The sequence below is a fragment of the Podarcis tiliguerta genome (assembly GCF_965153285.1).
Source record: "Podarcis tiliguerta genome assembly, chromosome: 1".
Classification (NCBI taxonomy): domain Eukaryota; kingdom Metazoa; phylum Chordata; class Lepidosauria; order Squamata; family Lacertidae; genus Podarcis; species Podarcis tiliguerta.
In genome coordinates, this window is record NC_139534.1 from 128,099,821 (window position 1) to 128,114,530 (window position 14,710).

At 41.2% G+C, this 14,710-nt stretch overlaps 1 protein-coding gene across 2 annotated transcripts in view; it reads left to right on the top strand.

The window, feature by feature from the left end:
- PELI2 (pellino E3 ubiquitin protein ligase family member 2) overlaps positions 1-14,710 on the top strand; it is a 76,286-nt gene that overhangs the window by 18,538 nt on the left and 43,038 nt on the right. Inside the window, exon 2 of one of the 2 annotated variants that reach the window (XM_083438581.1) lies at positions 10,550-10,679. In XM_083438581.1, the coding sequence (XP_083294707.1) occupies positions 10,550-10,679 (130 nt within the window). Of the gene's footprint in view, positions 1-10,549; positions 10,680-12,289; positions 12,380-14,710 lie in introns of those variants that run through there. The other variant, XM_083438580.1, reaches the window with a different exon arrangement.

The following is a 14,710-nucleotide window of genomic DNA, read 5'->3' on the forward strand; positions in this document are numbered from 1 at the left end:
TTATTATGAAGATCTTTTCATTGTTTCCCAATCCCTCTAAGATGTAAACATAGTAAATATTGGTGGTGGAGGAGGAAGTGCAAATGCAAATCATGATGTAAACATTCCTGGCAGTTAAATGCATACCCCAAGATACTGTATTGCCCAGAAGGTAATCAGGCTAAGATTCAGGTTCCACTAAGCTTTGGGGGGGAATGGTTTAGAGTTGGGGCGGTGAGCCTTGAGTGCTCCTTTTTTTGGTATGCACCATTTGTATGTTGCACTCATAAAGTGAGAGATTATAATCAGGACTGTTTCTCATCTTACCTTCTGAAGACTCAGTATAGTCTAGTGAATGATACCCTGTATTTGAAGCTAAGGGAAAATGTAATATGAGGCAGTAAAAGATCTGTGTCTGAGACCTGCGTGTGACAAGACACTAGAAGCTGGGCGTCTTTTTCCATGGTTTATACCTGTAACATTCACATGCCTGGACTCTGATGTTTACCAACTTGCTCGCCCGCCCTTGTGGTTTTGGATTTCCCTAAGCAGAGATAATGATGAAGGAATAGATGACTGACTCTTCAGGCTTCAAGTTTCTTAGGCCTTCAAGTTAAAACCACAGCTTGAATTGTACCTCCGCAACTAGGAAAGGTGGGTTCAAGTTCCAACCCCTCTCCTATCTTTTTGTTATTGTTATTATTATTAAAAGTATTATTAAAAACAGCATAAACTAGATAAACACCATCATGGGCAGTCATGGTTTAGTAGGAATGGTGATCATCCTCATAAAAGGGGCCACCATTGTGTAATGATTCCAATGGACAGAAGCTTGCTTGTTGGTTCAATAATTCCTCTGAATGGAGCTGCCTTCTATTTACTAAGTTGTTGTTTGCCGTTGTTGGCATTTATTTATTTATTTCACAGAAGCTATTCACTGCTTGATTGTAAACAACAACAACAACCCTCAAAGCAGTTTACAAAGTAGTTTATTTATTCAATTTAGAAGTCGCTTACTGCGTACAGACTCTCCAAGTCACTTGCACAATTGTTGTTGTTGTTTAGTCGTTTAGTCGTGTCCGACTCTTCGGGACCCCATGGACCAGAGCACGCCAGGCACTCCTGTCTTCCACTGCCTCCCGCAGTTGGGTCAAACTCATGCTGGTAGCTTCGAGAACACTATCCAACCATCTCGTCCTCTGCCGTCCCCTTCTCCTTGTGCCCTCCATCGTTCCCAACATCAGGGACTTTTCCAGGGAACTTGTACAATTAGAGGAATGTAAAACAACAAAAAAGAACAATACAATACCATATAGATGCCCCTTGTTGTGACCTTTGCCCCGGGATGCTAGCGGAAGTTGCACTCCGGCGGCACGGCAGGCGCCATTAGAGAAAGCACGCCTCATTTTACGAGCAGTTTCAGAACGGATTAAGTACATAACACGAGATACCACTGTATTTTACCTGATACCTGGAGGATGTTAATTATGGTGCGCAAGAGGGGAGCTACAACTGAAAAGGCCCCCTCTCTCTTTTGCCATCTTCTACACTTCCCTCGGCTGAAGACTAAAGGGCCTTGGTAGGTTCATATCAGAAGATGCATTTTGGAATACTGAGCTTTACAAGGTTTTATAGGTCAAAACCATCACTTTGGACTGGACCTGAAAATAGGCATGCATCCAGTGCAGCTGTGGCAGGGTCAGTGTTATATTTGGCTTGCCTAGAGACTTGGCAGTTGGGTAGTTGCATTCTGTACTAGCTGCAGTTTCTGGACAGTCTTCAAAGGCAGCCTCACGTAAAGCACCCTGCAGTAATCCAATCATTACGTTACCATAACACAGATTACTGCTGTCAGAAATCCTTACCCAGATAGTGTTGTAGTTGGGTCATCAGCCTAAACTGATGGACTGTACTTTGTGTCCCCCAGGCTGTCTGTGCCTCAGGTAAAAGCAGTGGATTCATGTATTTTCATCTTTTGTTGGAAGCTGCCCAGAGTGGCTGGGGAAACCCAGCCAGATGGGCAGGGTATAAATAATAAATTATTATTATTATTATTATTATTGATCCAGGAGGAACCCTAAATTACAGACCCTCTCTGTCATAGGGCGTGTGACCCCAACTAGAGCAGGCTGAATAATATCATGGTCAATGGTATTGAAAGCTGCTGAGAATTTGTTTGCTTATGATACTCAAACCCTCCCATTTCCCCCACCCAGTCCATAACACCAGGGTTTGAATTAAACATAGAAGGTTACCATTTGTGAGCATGGTCCTTTCTGGTGGCTGCTTGATTTTCATGGGAAGAATCTGATGCACATTCCAGTTGCCCTGTCTGGACCCGGGTGCACTTTCTGGGTTAAGTGATGAAATAGTGACAGCGCAGTGCTGTCACTATGCAGAAGTGAGTGAAGTTCAGAGTTCTGTGGAGATACTTAGGACAGCTTCTTGTACTTAGGTCTTCTGCATGTACTTCCACTATCAATGCTGAAAAATACAATGGCACAATTCAGGCCACCGGGCGAGCAGCACCCACGTGTGAAGGGGGTGAAGGGAGCTTGAGTTTTATTGGAGATCTGTTTCCCACACTTGTGTGTATGCCGACATCCTGCAGCTGCATGGGCCAGTGGTGCGCTGCCTTGTCTCCAAAGCCTGTGTTCCAGATCATTTTGTTTTTAAAATGTGAATGCTTATGAAGGATGTTGCTGAGACTCTGGCGTTCCTTGTTGATGTGGAGCGGTCAAGACTTTTACTTTTTATTCCACAAATAGCCTCCATTGTTTACCACAGTTATCAGTTGCCTTTTGCACAGTCTCTTTTCCTTTTATAATTAACCACGATGGGAAGCACCAGCTCTTCAGATTACAGCTTCCTGTGGTGGGAGCAGAGCCTTGCCAAAGTAGTTCAGTTAAATGGTTTTAAATCCCCTCTTCCCTGCTCTTTTTCTCTACAGTGCATAGAGTGACGGAGAAGGGTGTTTTCCTACAGTAATTATCTGCCTTATCTTAGAGATGTGTGCATTCATAGTCCCTCTTCAGACTATGGAAATGCTTTTAGAGCCCTGCTGTGTTAATTTCTGAAACGAATTTATTTCTTAGACACAGCTCATTGGCAGAGCATCTGCCTTGCCTGCAGAAGGCCCCTGGTTCATTCCCCAGCATCTCTAGGTAGGACTGGGAGACAGCCTCTGCCTGAAACCCCGGAGAGCTGCTGCTGGTCAGTGTAGACAATACTCAGCTAGGTATACCCAGTGGTCTAACTTAGTATAAGTTAGCTTCTTGTGCTCCTGAGTATCCTGTCAGTCACAAAACCTTGAACTTGTTAGCTTATATGCAGCCAGTGCCAATCTTTCAACACCGGTGTAAAATGTGTAAAACTGGGGGTGTCTAGCAGCTGCATTTTCTACTTGCTGCAGCTCCTAAATCAGGTGCAAGGGTACCTCCACATACAGATCATTACAGTTGTCTGATCATGAGGATACCAATATATGAATGACCATGAGAAGTCTGTCGCTGCCCAGTAATGGTTATAGTTTGTGCACCAGCCAGAAGTTGGTAATGAGCTCTCGATGCTGTTGTAGTATAATTATAATCATAATCATAATTTATTATTTATACCCCGCCCATCTGCCTGGGTTTCCCCAGCCACTCTGGGCGGTTTCCAACAAAATATTAAAATACAATAGTCTGTTAAACATTAAAAGCTTCCCCTAAACAGGGCTGCCTTCAGATGTCTTTTAAAAGTCTGGTACAGTGGTACCTCGGGTTACATACACTTCAGGTTACATACACTTGAGGTTACAGACTCCGCTAACCCAGAAATATTACCTCTGGTATTAGGAGAATCTCTCATGTACAGTCATACCTCATGTTACGTTTGCTTCATGTTACGTTTTTTCAGGTTGCGTCCTGCGGCGACCTGGAAGTACCGAAAAGGTTTACTTCCGGGTTTTGCTGCTCGCGCATGCACAGTAGTGCTAAATCTCACTTCGCGCATGCGCACAAGCACCAAATCACACCGTGCACCTGCGCAGATACGGCGCTTCAGGTTGCGGGCTTTTCATGTTGCGAATGGGTCTCCGGAACGGATCCCGTTCACAACCAGAGGTACCACTGTATTGTCAAAGGTTATTTAGAGGCATGGCTTCCTCTCTTGTCCCTTACTTGCAATGGCATATTTATTCCACAACTATGCAACTAAGCTACCTGATCCATCCTGCCACCCCTTGTAAAATGCTACACTTTGGACATGAAAGCAACAGATATAGTCAGTGATAGAGCCAAACTCAGCAGTATGTTTTCCTGTTTAAGGCTTCCGCTGCAGGGTTGCCAACCTGTATTATGTTGCCTCTCAAAAAGATGTTGATGAAGAAAATGCACTTTGCTTGTCTTTAACAGATGTCCTCTGAGGAGTCTTTGTTGTACTCACAAACCTACTCTCCATCTCTGTTGCTAGCACCTCCCATGTTTACAAGGGGTATACCTGTGGTGGTCATGGAGGAATGCAGCAGAAAGATGGTTTTCCCACCTCTTGAGGAGGAAAAGTTTCCTCTTGAGGGAAGAAGCCTGAGTGCTAGCTCCTCAGCTTGAGTGCTAGGTAGGTTGCAAATGACAGTCAGCAGAGGAGCAGTATCCCTATCTTTGGGACTGCACAGATGACCCTTTAAAGAACATCACATAAAGGTGAAAAACCTCCTTTCTCCAATCATTATTTCACTGATTGGAATCTGTAGACAGAATAATATTTTTAAAAAGCTATGATAAATAAACTGGCATTTTCCATTACTACAGGGGGTGATTAAAAACCTCTCAGGAGTTTCCATAGTAGTACGGGCAAATTTAAAGAGTGGGATTTTTTAAATCCAACTTTTAACAGAACACATAGCAATAAAGTAATTGATCAGATGCATTTAAGTCTATCTGCAGTGCAAATAGAACATGCCTAAGTTTCTACAGAGTGATGTGAGCACATCGGGAGGTGGTTTAGAAAAGGGTCAGAAGATACTAATGTTCCTCTTCTAAGAATGTGTGGACACATTATTCATATGCTTAAACCTCACTCAGAACAACAGTTTCACCCAAACTTGTTGGGCTGCCATAGATCTTTATATATAGGGACCAATGATGGACACAATACAACAATGTTATGGCCTTCCATTACTGACTTGCTGCATAACAAACTAGAGTTTGATCTTTTGAAATGGTGAACAGAGTATCCCTTGCTATAAATAGCTGGGCATAGCCTCAAATGGTTATGAATTTTAAAAGCCTTGCATAATTGAACGCTTAAACGCTTTTAGTAGTTCTTTAAATTATAAGCTAGATAGATGTCATTCCAACATTAATGACATATGAAAGCCAGCAGTAGGGTGTTTTGTTGTACTGCTATTTTTTAAAACCATTCCACAAAGGACCAAATGTTAAAGCTTGCTAGCAGCTGCAGGCCTTCCAGGCAACTTTTTTTTATAAAAAAATCTGTAGCTTGTACTGATAAAAAGAAGACATCAATGTCAATAAAGACTCTAAGTAGAATTGAGAATACTTGGGCTTTAGGGAGCAAGAAGAATTCAAAATGGGGTGGTTTCATTGCTACAGTTACTGCAAAAAAAAGTGCTCAGATTAAGAATTACTACTCTATATAAAAGATTGGTTGTGCTAACTTTTCTGTAGAACATGTATAGCAAAAAGGTAGGCTTAAGATGTTAGTTATGGGATCTTTTGTGTATTTCACTTACATCTGTATTTACCTACAGTGTTGGGCTGAATTCAGAGTTTACAGAATGTTGTCCTAATAAGTAAGTGGAATGTTCAGAAGCTTCGGTTTGGGGTTAAGTTGAAATATCAGATTGACTTTTTTTTTTTTTTTTGCAAGCTGAAACCTGCCTGCATATTTTGCAGGGGCTGCTGTTGTTGGTTTTTTTTTTTTTTGTAGACTTCCCGTCTATAACTACTTTAATCAAAAATTATTCAAATGATTTCATATGATTTTTCACAACTCAAGGCATTATCTAACTACTTGATGTCTGGAGTTGTTGTTTCATACCTTTCTGGTTTTGAATGTGAAATGTCGTCAGCAATGGCATTACTTGCAAAGTGGTTTTTGATAGCTCAGTTAAGTGATATTTTATTTAGAATACTAATCTGCTTTGCAGCCTCGAGAGGCACTCTCACAGCAGCTTACGAAATGTTCTCAAAGTAAAATCATGCTCAAATCTAGCACAGCGGAGATGGGAAAACTGTGACCCTCTGGATGTTGTTGGACCAAACGGCATTGTATCCAGCCTAATGGTCAGGGCTAATGGAATTAAAGTCCAGCAACATCTGAAGGGCCACAGGTTCCTCAATTTTGTAGTGTAGTAACAGGAATTACAAGGTTTCCCTATAGGATTAAGATTGTTCATGCAGCATTTCCTGCCTTCGTTGTCCTTTCCTGGTCATACCCGGCAGCAGCTCCCACCAGATTGTCTTAAGTTGCAGGATATCGCTCAGCTGATAATGGAAGCAGTCCTTCCTTCCTGGCAATTGCCAAACAGCGGGTCTTCTGAGGCAAGGGAGTTGGGGCCAAGGAGATGAAACTTGCTTTGCCTAAGTATAATTCTGAGTCCTCTATTCTTTTAGGGAATCAGAGCTAGGCCAACATCAAAGTACAGTGGTGCCTCGGGTTACATATGCTTCAGGTTACATACGCTTCAGGTTACAGACGCTGCTAACCCAGAAATAGTGCTTCAGGTTAAGAACTTTGCTTCGGGATAAGAACAGAAATCGTGCTCCGATGGCGCAGCGGCAGCAGGAGGCCCCATTGGCTAAAGTGGTGCTTCAGGTTAAGAACAGTTTCAGGTTAAGAACAGACTTCTGGAACGGATTAAGTACTTAACCCGAGGTACCACTGTATGTGGAAAGCAAGTGGAAAACTTTCATAGTTTGAGCCCATATCTCGTTGCCTTTTTTCTCATGCTGCTGTGGCGGCTTGTATATCTTGGAAATACATGACTAGGACCGGTCCTATAGTTCTCTTCTACCCTGAATATTGTCTTCTCCCAGTCTATCAATATTTGAATGGGAAGCGATGATTCAGTTGACCCCATCTACATATTACCAGAGCGGTGTGGGAAGAATCTCTTGGGAAGGAGCACATCCACACTGTAAAAACAGTCTGGCCTTAAGACTGAATGTCACAGTCAGAACCATGGCTATTTAAGAAGGTATTAGTGTCAAGTCTGTTTTGCTGCTCTGTGGCATGGGTTATTCTCTGTTCTACTTCAGGGTTTTGGTGTGGTCATACATATTGATTCTGTGCCTACGTAGTTCCTTATTTGGGAACATTCTCAGCCTGGGCTATGTGCCCCTATCGGCCCACCATCCAATTTTGTTTTGACTGTCACTGCAGAATCCTTGTAGGAAACTGCTGTCTGATAATTACCTCAGGGGACAACATTTTCATTCTTTTTTTGTATATTTCCACTTACATTTCTATGTACTTGTCCATGTTTTAGTATTAGTCACCCTTTGGTCATCGTCCAGTTGGCTACAGTTACTACGCCTTTGGTGGGGAAAGAGTTCCTCTTTGAAGAACTATTTGTTTTACATTCTTCCACTGTGTGTCTCTTGGTCTATCTGATGATTAAAAACAAATGCTTTGTTAGCCACTTTGACTTTTACGATAAAGCAGGATACACACACACACACACACACACACACACACACAAAGAAATGGATAAAGTGGGAATTTGCAGCAGTGAATGATGGCTGTGAATCAGTTGTTTGAATGTTGGAGGATTCAAGATAGATAAAATGAAGTACTGTATTTTTCCATGTATAAGACTCCCCCATGTGTAAGACACCCCCTATTTCGGGGGACTCGGATTTAAGAAAATGGGGGGAGGCGGCCCAGAGTATAAAATGCCCCCAATTTTTGACATTCTTTTTTAGGGGGAAAAACCTAGTCTTATACACGGAAAAATATGGTACTTCTTCATGCAGCACATGAACTATGGACTATAGAACTCCCTTCCAAAGGAGGCCGTAATGACTACCAACCCGGGTGACTTTAAAAGAGGTTTAGACAAAATCACAGAGCAGAAGTCTGTCAGTAACTACTAGCCATAATAGCAGTGTTCTAACCTCATGGTCAAGGGATGCAGGTGGCACTGTGGGTTAAACCACAGAGCCTAGGACTTGCTGATCAGAAGGTCAGCGGTTCGAATCCCCACAACGGGATGAGCTTCCGTTGCTTGGTCCCAGCTCCTGCCAACCTAGCAGTTCAAAAGCACGGCAAAGTGCAAGTAGATAAATAGGTACCGCTCCGGCGGGAAGGTAAACGGCGTTTCCGTGCGCTGCTCTGGTTCACCAGAAGCGGCTTAGTCATGCTGGCCACATGACCCAGAAGCTGTACGCCGGCTCCCTCGGCCAATAAAGCGAGATGAGCACTGCAACCCCAGAGTCGGCCACGACTGGACCTAATGGTCAGGGGTCCCTTTGCCCTCATGGTCAGAGGCAGCATTCCTCTTTAATACCAGTTGCTGGGAATCACAAGTCAGCAGATCTACAAGTCTGCTTGTAGATGTGTCATTGGCCTGATCTAACAGGCTCTTCTTACGTTCTTAGGTTGTGTTCTTCAGCACTCCATTCAGTTTAACTTGCTTCTTTTATGGAAATACTGTGAAGGCCCTTTAAGTGCAAAATGCATCATCTTGTTTCTCTTAATAATTTTTCTGCCTGATGCAGTGGAGCTTTTTATCTACATTCCCTGAATAACTGCTGCAGAGTGAAAGACAAAAAGGAGAAGCATTGAACATCTTACTGTGTGTACACACAGTTCATTTGTGTGCAAGGCTATGAGTTGAGGATAAATTTAGGGCTACTTTTTATTTTAATATGACACAGCAAGGGCTAATTCATAAATAGTGTTTACACTTAGCATCATTGTGTTTTGACAGGTTTTTTTTTTTTTGTAAGAACTGGGTTGTAGGATGACTGAAGGGGAGTGAAAGCGCCATAATTGTCTACACTCTTCCTATAGTAAAGAGTGATGAAATTGTGCGAATATAATAATAGACAGGGCTAAACTAGCAGACTGTTGATGGGCAGGATGGTTTACATGTGGGTAATATGTGCCAGCTTCAGCAGCTCCATTTATTCCAATGTGTGGCTTGATTTGTGCTTTGCTGCTGGGACATGGTGTGTGTATAAATATGAATGTAGAATTTCCACTGGTAATTACTCCTTTGGGGACTGAATGCTAGGATTCTATCATTACCTAGCTAAGGTTACACTTTGTTATTTTAGGGAACTTGAATGCAGCTGCCACTAATGGAAATGATCTTATTGGGGTTATTGGGTTGTTGTCTTTATTTTGATTATATATTTTGTGGTTTTATATTTTGATTTTGTTCTGTGAACTGCCCTGAGACCTCCGGGTATAGGGCGGTATATAAATTCAAATCATAATAATAAGTATAAGTAGAAGAAGAAGAAGAAGAAGAAGAAAAAGAAGAAGAAGAAGGTTTTGTGCTTATTGAAATAAGCTCCTGTGCTTAAAATCCATAATAAAAACTGAACGTTATTCAAGAACTAAGGGAATGTGTGGTTTTAAAAACTCCACTGCAAAGTGTTGGTTCTAAGTAATTTATAGCGTGGAGTTCTCAGCACAAAGCAGCAAAGTCATATTTCTCTTGAAATTGGGTTATTCTTGGGCTATATCTGAGCTGGTGTCAGACAGATGAGTGCCTGTGGGAGATTTTGGAAACATTATTCCATGATGAGCTTTCGATTAGCTGAACAGGTATGGCTAAATCAGCATGTCATGAGCTTTCATATTGGTATGGCTGGCTGGGCAATTTTGAAGCCTTTTGTTGGCAAGCATTAGCTGTCTCCTGCAACTTCTGCTCTGTTTTAACTAGACACAGTACTTGAATTAAGCAAAATCTTGTACTTAGAATAGCAACAAGCTTAGTGAACAGTAGTCTGTACGATCATGAATGCCAGCCAGCTTAACAAATGGCTTGAAAATGGAAGGAGTACTTCCATTTCCATAGAAGCAGACCAGTGGTTCCCAGGCTTGTTCTTCATGGGCCATTGAACATTGCTGAGGCTTTTGGTGGACCATATAATGATTTTTCTGCCTGCTGTAGCAAATGTAATGCACTTTGCTGGATCCTGTATAATTTTTAATTGCATTTTTATTACTGGTTTTATTTCTCATGTATTACCATTTCAAATTTATAGAATTCAGATTGTAATACAGCAAAAGAAGCAACAAAAATACAATTTAAAATCTATATAAATAGTTAATACTCTGGATATGCCATCTCCCATACCCTAGCCACAAACCCACAAACATACCACTAGTCATCTGAATGAAGTTTGCATGCATACAACTGGTGGTCCACAGTCCAGCTAACAGGACCAGTGGTGAGGGATGATGGGACTTGTAGTCTCAAAACATCTGGAGGGCCAAGGTTGAGGAAGCCTGACTTAGACCATACATCTCTCACTGCCGTCTTTATGACTTTCAACTTCCTTTTCCACTACACATAAAACAGTCTCTCAAATAACTTTTGCATTTGTCTTCCTAGGTACAATGGTTCCCTCCCTAATGGTGATAGGGGGCGTAGGAAAAGCAGGTTTGCTCTCTATAAGAGACCCAAAGCAAACGGCGTCAAACCCAGCACAGTTCATGTGATTTCAACACCTCAAGCATCTAAGGTAAGCACTTAAGCCTCTGAGATTGCAAAAGGATGCTGATCTTGCAGAGTATTGGTGATTAGGGGTGGAATTCAATCTTGCAGTCTTCCAATCATTTGAGAGCACTGCAGTTTGCCCAATGGAGTGATTCCCTTCTCCTCCCACTACATGCTTTTCTTGGATTTCTCTCTCTCTTTTTTATGGAGAAGGGAGCCCTGTTGAATAAGCAGAAGTCCTTGTACAGGGCTTCCACTGATGGGGCTGGTTACGTGAATCCCCCTCGCCTGTGTTTTTCTGCCTTGCCATTTGCTTGCCTTTCTAGATATGTACAGTATCTTCTTTTGCAGTTGGAATACATTTGTTCATTGAGAAGATGTTTTCGGTTCCATCAAGAATAGTGTTCTGCATTCTCTCATAGCAAATCGTTAACCAAAGCCAGACCCCACTCCTCTTACTGAAAACCCAATTCATGGTTAATTTTTTTGTTTGACAAGAATTTACTTAGTTATACAGTTTATATTTCTCTTCCCTGTCATGCTCTACTTAGCTAATATATCACTACTGTAAACTGTCAACTACACTACTTAGCTTTTTTTCTTTCTGATATATTTTTCTGCAAGACCAGTTCATCAGTGTAGTTGAGTTTTATGTTTTCTCTTTAAAATCCTTCCCAAGTCTCTGATACCCAAGGCAAAAACCATGTGGATAGGGACTTGGAAAGCTGATTGCATTTGGTTGTGTCTGAATGACAGTGGATAGTGGACTGGAAAAATCCAACATACCTTGTTGCCCAGACACACAGAATTTGATTATAGTATCCCCAAATCTGAAATACTCTCAATCCATCTGCTAGGCAACTATATTGCATTAAGAGAGGATCACCACAGATTTAAGGACACATAAAGATAGTCTAAATGAAGGAACAATGTGGATGTGAAACTGAGTGCTCAAATTAAGCTATTCACTGTTATACCGTGATGGAAATTTAATAATAGCTATTGGAATGTTATGAGTCCATGCAACAGCCAGCTGTACTTCATAAATTTCGAATGTTTTTCTCAATAAAATTCAAATGCTGGATCTAAACATGCTTGCAGTTAGTTTTTATTTTTCATCTGACTAAGAGCAGACAGGAAAGGTGGGCTCCTTCTTAGAATCTGCAGAGGAGTTTAGAGGTCTGTCTTGCTGTCTGTCTGTGTAATGCCATTGGGAGGAGTTTAGATTAAAACTGAAAGGCTCAAGAAAAAAATAGCTGTCTAAACATGATCTGGCATGGTATTCTGCAGTCACTGAAAGACACTGCTCTTCTGTTGAAAGGCTGAGCTGAAATAGGGGAATCCTCAGTTCCTCTGCTGTAGGGGTTTAACAGATGACTAACTGTTGTTGGTTTATTCTTGCATTCATATCCTGCTTTTCTTAATACCTACTTGCTTAACAAAAAGGAACTTTGCAGTGTTTGCCTTCATCTTCAGAAACCTTATCTGGTAATTTTGTAAGGCATGGATGATGCCATGAGCAGAATCTTTCTCCATGGACGTTGCCCATACTTCGGTAATGATGTCCCAGTTGAGGAAAGAATGGAGAGGTTCTGGGTTTCCCCTAGCACAGACTGCATTATAGCTGACTGGTGTGTGGAAATTCACAATATGGCCGAGCAGCTTGCATCTAAAGCATACCTCCTCCCTCCCCATGCGTACTTGCTGAACTTGGCCATTCCTAATGTAAGATGTTATTTTAGTTTGCTTTTCAATAAAACAAGACCTCCAAAGAGCCAAATAATAGCAAACTATTTATGGAACACACACACAGTGGTTCTGTATGTTATTCACTCTATAGAGGAACCTTGTTTGCGATGGAAATGCCGATATCTGCATCCTGGAAAGAAAGAGAACACTGATGATCTGAAATCTGTGATATGTAAACTGTATGTACATTTGTGAATTCAGATAGAAGAATATATAGATTTCCAGAATTGATGGAATGTTCTTTATAAAGAATAAAGCTTTGTGATGTTATGGAAAATGATATATTTTTTAGCAGTTCTGATATAAGGCAAATGCACCAGAAAACCTACTCTCACAGATAAAAGGATATTATTATTATTATTATTATTATTATTATTATTATTATTATTACTCTGCTGTTTTCCCTGACTCAGAGCAACTTACAGCTAAAAACATGCAGGAAGAGAATCATTTAAAAACAGTTAAACATTAATAGAATTATCTATCTACCGTATTTTTCGCTCTATAAGACGCAGCAGACCATAAGATGCACCTAGTTTTTGGAGTATGAAAACAAGATTCTGAATCTCAGAAGCCAGAACAACAAGAGGGATCACTGTGCAGCGAAAGCAGCGATCCCTCTTGCTATTCTGGGTTCTGGGATAGCTGCGCAGCCTGCATTCGCTCCATAAGACGCACACACATTTCCCCTTACTTTTTAGGAGGGAAAAAGTGAGTCTTATAGAGCAAAAAATACAGTATCTATATCTATCTATCTATATCTCATACAAATAATTACAATAAAAACAGCATGGAACCAGCCCTTTCATGAAAAGCAGTCTCTTTCCCAAACCCTGTTGGAACAAGAAAGTCTTCTCCTGCTGGCAGAAGGACAGCAAGGAAGGAGAAAATCCACTGTGCATGAATGAGAGCGCAAAATGTAGTGCCTGTTTGAAATCCAGTTGGTTCTCTTCTCCCCACACCCCTGGACGACTCTACACCTTTCACTTCCTAGCTTCCCCATGCTTATAAAGGAACAATTACACCAGGAAATCTCATCATTATTGGACTCTGGGTTCTCCCTGACATTCTGTTAACAGAATTTGCTAGATTGATGCATAATAAAAAAAAAATATTATTATGTCAAAGAGAAAAATAACTATCAAACTTTTAGAAGACATCTGAAGGCAGCCCTGTTTAGGGAAGCTTTTAATATTTAAGAGGTTATTGTATTTTAGTGTTTTGTTGGAAGCTGACCAGAGCGGCTGGGGAAACCCAGCTAGATGGGCAGGGTATAAATAATAAATAATTATTATTATGTAAGTCCAAGACCATCTTGCAGTGTGCTTAGGAGTTCAAGGGATGGAATATTGTCTGAACAGACCCGGAAAGGGAGTGGAGGAACCAAGAAGAAAGAATGAAAAGTACCACAAATACCACAAAAAACTAAAGAACTGGTTACGAGAACTAGAAATCCTTTGGGATGTTTACATATGAAGCAAATGGCAATAAGCTTATTGTGGAGTTCCAGTTTCAAGTGCGAGTACTGTTCAGAGTGAGTGGGTGTATTTTTTTGGAGGGGGGTAGAGGGGGTAGAGTCTTAATAGTGAACAGGCACTGATTACAACTTGACCCCTGAAGAGCACATTTGAGGATCCAGTAATTTCTGAGGAAATGGGAGTTGTATAGAAGTTCTGTGCCTGATATACTGTATACCCCCCAAATTCCGTGAAAAGCTAAAGTGTGGCTTAAATTCTTGACCTTACACAAATTGGCTTTAAGATATCGCTGCTGAAACAGTCATACGGTAAAACGGAACGGGTGTGAGTGCCTGCACTATTTTAAGGGAGCGGCTTATATTTGGGTATTGTCTTTTTCCCCCCTCTTGAATTTTAAAGGTGTGGCATATATTTGGGTGCGGCTTATATTCAGACCAATACGGTAAATGTTTCTGATGTTATCAGGTGATTTGGATAGATGCTGCTGCTGCATTACTATTTCTTACTTGAGTTCTCTGGTACATGCGTGTAGGTAGAGTGCACAGCATTCTTCATGTATAACTACTTGGGGTGATTTTTTTTCATATCCACAGTTCCATGTTGTAGGGTTATTCTCTTGGGAATCAGATACAACAAATTTTACTCTTTTGTACATGTGTATTGTCAAAATGAGGAATTAAGATCAGAGGAAAATTAACATTTCTGTGCACAAGCCTTGCTTGTTTGCACTCTCAGTTTTCATGAGGGTAACAGAAAGGGGAAATTGCATCCAATACCAAATTTTCTAACTTCTGGATTTCACAATAGCTAATCACTTTGCCAAAAGCCT